Source organism: Cannabis sativa, chromosome 5 (genome assembly GCF_029168945.1).
Source record: "Cannabis sativa cultivar Pink pepper isolate KNU-18-1 chromosome 5, ASM2916894v1, whole genome shotgun sequence".
Classification (NCBI taxonomy): Eukaryota; Viridiplantae; Streptophyta; class Magnoliopsida; order Rosales; family Cannabaceae; genus Cannabis; species Cannabis sativa.
The window spans coordinates 11,395,572-11,403,376 of NC_083605.1; the positions used below are offsets into that span (position 1 = coordinate 11,395,572).

The window sequence follows — 7,805 nt, forward strand, 5'->3', positions numbered from 1 at the left end:
ATACATACATATACACATATATACACATATACACATATATATACATACACACATATACACATATATACACATACACACATATACACATATATACACATACATTTTACATACATATATACATACATACATACATATATACATACATACATATACACACATATATACCTACACACACATACACACATATACGTATATACACTCACATACACATATATACATACATACACATCCATATACATACATATATACCATACACATACACATATATATAAATTTAAATTTTTAAACAATACATTAAAATTAAAAAATACCTTTCAGCCGGCGTTTGGGGGGTGCGGTGGTGCGGACGGCGGTGGTGAAGACAAATGGTGATCGGACTATTTTTTTGGGGAAAAATAGATGAACAAAGAGAGATTGAGTGGGAAAGAGAGATTTTGAGAAAAATTTAGAGAGATTGAGAGAGTTTGATAGAGATTGAGAGGGAAACGAGAGAGAACGAGAGAGAGAGAACCAGAGAGAAAGAGAGAGGGGCGGCTGTTTGTGGAAAAGGAAAATGGGGAAGAAAGGAGGCTTCGTGCCCCCTGATACATATTATAACTTTTACCGGCGCATCCAATTGCGCCGGTAAAAGTGCTTTAAAAAATTTACTCTGACTTACCAGTAAAACGCGCGTTTTACTAACACTTTTGCCGGCGCATAAGTGCGCCGGTAAAAGTGTCCTCACCTACCAAATAAAACACACGCGGGAATTTTCCCTCCAACTTTTTTTAGCCTTTTGCCGGCGCATATATGCGCCGGTAAAAGAACAAATGCGCCCCAAAAATGAAATCAAAGGCGGCAAATTCTCGCGCCTAATGGTGTTACGTTTTACTGGCGCATTTTACTTCACTACGCCGGCATTGCTATGTTTTACCGGCGCATTTGTGCGCCGGTAAAAGTAAACCCAAAATAAATTTGGGATTCCACAATTTTGGTAGTCTCGACAACTTTTACCGGTGCATGTCACTAAATGCGCCGACAAAAACACCTTTTCTTGTAGTGTCAGTAATTATATTAGTTTTTTGAAATATCATTTATAAGAAGCTAAGTGTTTTAAAGATAAAATACATTGAGGGGTATAACGGTAAATTTGTCTTTACTCGGCATAAATCATCTATAGAGAATCTTTGATTATTTAGATTATAACAATAGATAATTAATAGTGTATCTATATTTGAAACATATGGAGTGTTTTATATAATGAAGAATGCAATTCTGAATCTATAGTGGAATCAGGAGGAATTAATAAGTAGAGAATTTATTCGGTAAATTCTAGAACTACTTATTGAAAGCTTGATTATATAAGCCCATGGTCTTTGCACTAGTTGAGATAATATTGGCTTGTAGACTCAGTTAATTAATTTTAATTAACTAATTAGAATTCAAAATTAGACAATATCTTGTTTATGAATTACTAAAGAAATTACTTACTCATTATATTTTGAAGGAATTTCTTTCTAAAAATTTTGGTTTCAAGGTTGTCCAACCAACTCCACCGTAATGGAAGGTGGCCGACAACAATAGCTCGGACGACAGGAGGTCCAACTGGTAGAGTGTGTGTGTGGTGTGTGAGTTTCCTAGAGAGAGAGAGAGAGAGAGAGAGAGAGAGAGAGAGAGAGAGAGAGAGAGAGAGAGAGAGAGAGAGAGAGAGAGAGAGAGAGAGAGAGAGAGAGATGGAAACTTTGCTGTTTTATTTGTTTAGGGGTAAAATTGGATGAAAAATCCTAGGCAAACATATTTTGCATGATGCAAAATAGGATAGCATATTTTTAATGGGTAAATCTATTTTAAGAATATAATGGTAAATTTCCCATTCTATTTCCGAAAAAAAAAAATTATTAAACTATTTTGAATATTTCTTATTACATATATTTAATGATATCCTAGAAGAAATATACACATAAGTACTTAAGAATTATTTTGCCATTTAACATAGTAAAACTTCAACATTTCTTCAGCGAAAAGCCATTGTTGGTGGTTGGCATCCTCCATTTTGATGCTAACTAAGAAGTTGATGTAATTTCATACAAACTTTGGCATTTCGCTCTATTTTGGCAAAATGTTTGAGATGGCTGAAGTGTTGAGAATGGATAGCCAAGGACTTAGTGCTAATACATAAAATACACTTCAACATGAACTCCCCAATAAAAATCTATCATGTTTTATTTGTATGTCAAAAAAATATGTATGTATTACAAACAAAAAAAAAATCTATGGATTCCAGTTTTGATTATCTTGATACTTCTTTTCCCATAACTCTACTTCTTTAATTAAAATATCTTTTCTCTCAAGAAAAGACGCTAAAGATGAAACATTATAAGGAGGTGGCATTGTGCAAGGGACAGTGTCTGTGGGAGCCTTCTCCATTGATTCCATCATAAATTCTTGTGCTATGCCATCTGCTTGGCAAGCCATTGTCTCGTAACAAAGTTCAGTAGCTCGTGGGGGTATAGTGGGCTTATATTTTAAGAGTTTGGCATATTCAATTAGAATATTAAGCATGAAATCATACACATAATCCATTTTCAACTCTTCTTCAATGAATTTACTCCCTTGTTCTCCAATTTCTTGTGCCTATATGTATATATGACATCAAATACAGAAACAATTAATTAGACAATTAAAAAATGAAAAAACTGAATATATTAACTTTAATAAATGATATGGCTGGAAAAAATAAAATATTAATTACCTCTTTTTGGTGAAAATTGCCCCAGTCAACAGCATATTTAATCGATCTACACTTGTCATTAACTTTGATCGGCCAATAATGGTGCCTCGGAATCAAGCCTCGAGCGAAAAAATCATAGTAACGTGGTTTTACAGTTAATGTAACTGAATTGCATGAAAGAATGTATTTATGACTAACAGACCAAGCATTCCCTTCAATATAAATCTTAAACCTGAAATAGCATTAATTACAATTGATTATTCTAACAATCATAGCACATATTCTATTGCAGCATTACTACTGGACATTATCTAGCACATTCTATATGTATGGCTTTGCGATTGGTTAGCAATATTTCAAAAAAATTATTATATTAAACTATATGGGACCTAATATTTAATTGCACTAATAGCGATATTGATATGTAGGATAATGCTAAACACACCCATTAGCATTTCTCAATCTATTATATATAACAAAAAGTGTTGGCAAAATTATAATAAAATTAAAAAGTGTATATATAATACTAACCTATGAGTGCATTGGTCAGCTAAATTTGATCTCTTGTATCCACGCCTTGCTGCTCGATTCCAATCCTATATAGTGTCAATACATACATAAACAATGCATTAATTATTTTTAATATTTCAAATTTATTTATAGAAATGATCTCTAATAGCAAAATCCTTGCAATAAGATAAAAAAACACTTACTTGAGCATAAAGACGAGCTTTCCAGTCATAAAATAAAGAAGCCTTACATTTGAAAAGATCTCGTCTATTGCGAGTAACATGTGAGTTTCCTTTCCAATAAGCATAAGGTTCTCTCTCCACCCATTTTTTCATCTTGTTACCTTCCTTAATTTCTTTCAACAATGGTGTCCATGGCTTTATGTCTATCTCAGGCCTATATTACAAGGGGAAGAAAATACATTCTTTATAGTCATATATAAACATACACATTTAATCATTTTGTAACAATATGTTGTAAAAATAATAAATTACAGTTTCAAAGTTCATACCAACCCCAAAAAGACCAATCTGGGAAGACAATGTCAAGTGTAGTATTATCTTTACAATAATTAAACACTGGAGGTGGTATTGGGGCATTGGGCCCACTAAATACTGCTGACTGAACGATTGGTAGATCACCACAATTGAACATAAGGTCCAAATCAGGGACTCTACCTGGGTATCTCCTTAACAGCTGTAAGATCCCCCACAGAGTAAAAATATCTCTAGTTTGAAAAGAATGCCTATAATACTCCACATAGGCCTTGCCTTTTACTATGACGAGTCTAAAGTTAGCAAGGCCCATACTTTCGGCTCGCTCTACCATGTCTCTTGTTACACCTGTTTGAGCCCATGGCTTTAAGTCTTCATAAATCCAACGAAAGTATTCTGGACATGTTGGTGACAATGGACGATCTTGATCTAGATATGGATTGTAAGCAGTGGAATGATTTGAGGGGCAAGTGCCTATGTTACCATAAGCAGTACAATTGACTGGAATATTGAGTTTTGTGTGATTTTGAGGTGGTGGAAGGCTGTGGAAAGGCAGGTTACTTAAAATTTCCTGTTACGAAATTGCAATATAAAATAAATAATTAATTCTCTGTTACAACTACGTACAATTGTATGATGTATAACACATAACAAACAAAATAATAAGTAAAAGTGTAGTGTAACAATCCCAATCTCTTACGCCTGCATATCAATCCCAACTGGCCAACCACTTAAGCTGGACTCAAGTGGCCACCTGATCAAAAATATTTGTGTTCATATGTTGTTGTGATAGTCGAGCTATTTCTTTTGATTAATTACGTAGAAATCTTTTTCATTTCTTGCATATGTGAAGTATATATATTGTAAAATGAAGAAAGGTCAAAATGCTAAATGAGCACATCTAGAAAACTGAAATTTCATTTCCTTTCATTTCTTATATATTGTTTACCGAAAATGACACAATTATAGCACGTCTAAATTATATGAATATATATATACTACTACTAATCATTTAAGTATTGTTTGTGTTTCTATGTATAGAATTATGTTAGTCGCATTAATTTTGTATATTGTGTCATAACTAATTTATTAATCATGTATTTTTATATCATCACATGATTATGAACGGTTATATACCGTGATATTGTGTTATCTTATGTGATCAGTTGAGAAATTGTATTTGTGTTTAGAGTAAATTGACACAATTACTGATAATATTTTATTCATGTTTCACCATAAGCGTGTCAAATGATCATGACACGAATTGTTAACTGTAATTTAATTAATTAGAATTTGATGTAATTAGTATGTGATAATTGTTTGACTAATAAGTACTTTTTATCTTTATAATTAATGATAATTGATGAGACATATATTTATATTCTCATGATCTCATTAATATTCTAGAGTTATAAACACACAAAATAAATAATATTCAATATCAAAATGGTATTTTTATTATTTTTCACTTAACACATAATTTCAGGCAAATAACAAACAACGAAATAATAAGTACAAATTAGAATATTGCCTTAGGAAAGCTCATTAACAAATACGTGCATATAAAATATGTATTAAAACACAACACAAAGACGTATCATAATTAGTTTGAAAATAGAGGATTAAAACTATCACGTGTATTTAAGTTATTCAAAATAAATAGAATCATACTGTTCTAGATAGCTGGTTAGAGTTTTAAGGGCTCAAATTAACATTAACAAATATAATAAACAGGAGACTCAACAATATTGATAGGTATTAATTATGACTTTGTCCAATTTATTTTTTCAAAATGATAATATTCAATTTCAAAATCCAACCGATCTGGAATAAAGAGATTTAAAATCACTACATATGTAATTAAGAAACAGCTAGTAAAGAGATTCATATAATCATTGCTTGTCAAACAATATATGGCAGCAATTTGGAAAACAGTAAGAACATATATATATATATTAGTTAATTATTACTTACGGTGGTGTCGAAGAAGCGCGTGGAGAATATTAAAGCGGCAGTGAAAAGGAAGAAGATGAAAAGGAAAAGAGGTGATGATCTAGTCGTACATGGCTGCCATAACTTTCTCATCCCCTCAATCATTTCCGTTTTGCTGTCCTTTCTTTTTTTCTGACGAAATTTGACCAAAATAATCAGAACATTAGTACCTTACCATTTATTCAACTAATAGTACCATTTTTTTATTAGAAAGATAAAAAAAATCGTCAGGTAGGTCCCATCAATTATTGGTGAAAGTAGTTTAAGTCATAGGAAATAACGAATTTTTGAAGCTGAAAATTTATGACATAAATTTATTGAGAACGAATTTACTAAGCATTACGAGAAAAATTTGACATAAATATCATTGTATTTGTTGCTAATAAGTTTTTAAATTCAAAAAATAACAGCATAAATACCTAAATCTTCAAAATTAACAGATCCATTAATACCCAATCTAATAACTCGGTTAAATGCCACATGTCAATGTTCTATTGGTCAAACTAATAATTTTTTTTAAAAAACTATTTTCATAATTTTTTTCTTAAAAAAAAATAAAGATAAATTAAAATTAATTACATATGTACGAGAGCATTTTCATCCGGTAATGCTCTCGTACACTAACATACCCAAAATTAAATCAGATCTCATCAACCATTTACAAATTCATATAAAAAGATACACAATAAAACCCAAATTCAAATCTTACCTCGCACATTGGAATCAATATCAAAATCAAACCATACCCAAACTCAGATCGGACAAAAAGAGACGAAAGAGGATATGGCCTTCCATGGTCTCGTTCGGCTAATTAACCGTTGGTGACTAGCCTGCGACCGGTTGGTCGAGATGCTCCATTAATGGTATCGATCGAGAGAGAACGAGCTAGGAGGGTTTGAAGGACGGAGTGTTGCTGGTGAGAGCTGATTGGCTCATCGGCGATGGGCTTGCAGGACGACGTCGGCGAGGTCCTGAGCTCAGATCTGAGCGTGGTGTGGGTTTGACTCTTTTTACTAGATTTTATGATGATGGTTGGTGAGAGGGGAGGGTTGGGAGGTTTGATTTTAAAAGGGTAAAAGTAAGGAATAGGGATCCTTTGAAGATTATGAAGTAGAATGCTATAATTTAGTTGTTACTAGCCAAAGGGTAATCCCTTTGGCTAGTTCTAGTATTTTATAGGGAGATCTAGTTGCCTAGTCTTAGTGGTTGGTTGATTCTCTTCAGCTTGAATAGTTTTCTAATTTAAGATTTATGCTATTTTTTGATGTTTTTTTTTTCAGTTGGAACTTCAATATTTTATTGAGTTAGGAGCGTTGTTTGAAGATGTTGTAGCTTTATTGTCTAAATTTCTGGTGGCAGTATCCCATGGGGCTCGCTCTAAGATTTTAGCGGCTTATGGTTGGCAAAGCATGCTCCGCGGTTAGACGATGAGCTATCCTGGTTCGAGGAGATTCTAGCGCCGGTGACGGACGTGGGCGTCGTAAATTCATGAGTAATTTTAATCACTTTGTCAAAAAAAAAATATATAAAATAATGATATTTATCAAAAAAAAAAAAAAAAAACAAAATCAAAAGATTAAATACTGATAAAATGAAATTGTTTACTTTAAACATATGTGGATCTTGAGCCTTGTGACTATTTAGAAAAATAATTAATTAAATTTATAATTTTTTATAGCAGTTGAGGCTAGCTAGTTGCCTGTTCAACTTGGAGTATTTTAATATCTAAATTTTTGCTCATTTAATTATTGTAGGGTAAAGTTGATTCGTAGTAGACTTGATTCAATTTATTAAACTCAACTTTGTGTATCATTATTGCTTAGATTGTAGAATTCATATAATTTTCTCCAAGACATCAATTGCGAATGTGATTCGTTAGTCTACATTTATATTCATATTGTCATGATCGTCTATGACTATGCCTATGCCCATCACCACAATGTTTGCTTACCGGTTTCATAGTTTATTATATTATTCTTTTTTTTGGCTACAACTAGTGAATTATATTATTGGGATTTTTTTATTTTTACACTTTAAATCAGTTTTTTTTTACATTTTTACGAAATTCTACATAGAAACCCCTATTACAACTAGCACTG

At 32.2% G+C, this 7,805-nt stretch overlaps 1 protein-coding gene across 2 annotated transcripts; it reads right to left on the minus strand.

Moving 5' to 3' along the window:
- Window positions 1-2,177: 2,177 nt before the first annotated feature.
- On the minus strand, window positions 2,178-6,894 carry LOC115716636 (uncharacterized). 2 transcript variants are annotated; one of them, XM_030645480.2, is made up of 7 exons: window positions 6,416-6,894; window positions 5,689-5,838; window positions 3,732-4,285; window positions 3,424-3,616; window positions 3,242-3,306; window positions 2,732-2,942; window positions 2,178-2,613 (listed from the first exon to the last, which is right to left on the minus strand). In XM_030645480.2, the coding sequence occupies exons 1-7, from the start codon at window positions 6,422-6,424 to the stop codon at window positions 2,251-2,253; spliced, it is 1,545 nt and encodes a 514-aa protein (XP_030501340.1). In that variant the 5' UTR covers window positions 6,425-6,894; the 3' UTR covers window positions 2,178-2,250. The 2 variants fall into 2 exon arrangements, with proteins under 2 accessions (XP_030501340.1, XP_060971391.1); XM_061115408.1 differs by having other exon boundaries at window positions 6,453-6,766.
- Between the last annotated feature and the right edge of the window lie 911 nt (window positions 6,895-7,805).

Coding starts and splice junctions, on each gene's coding strand:
- LOC115716636 (XM_030645480.2), bottom strand. Junction 3,307..3,423: donor AAGCTCGTCTTTATGCTCAA/GTAAGTGTTTTT, acceptor GACACTATATAG/GATTGGAATCGAGCAGCAAG. Junction 2,943..3,241: donor GCTGACCAATGCACTCATAG/GTTAGTATTATA, acceptor ATGCTATTTCAG/GTTTAAGATTTATATTGAAG.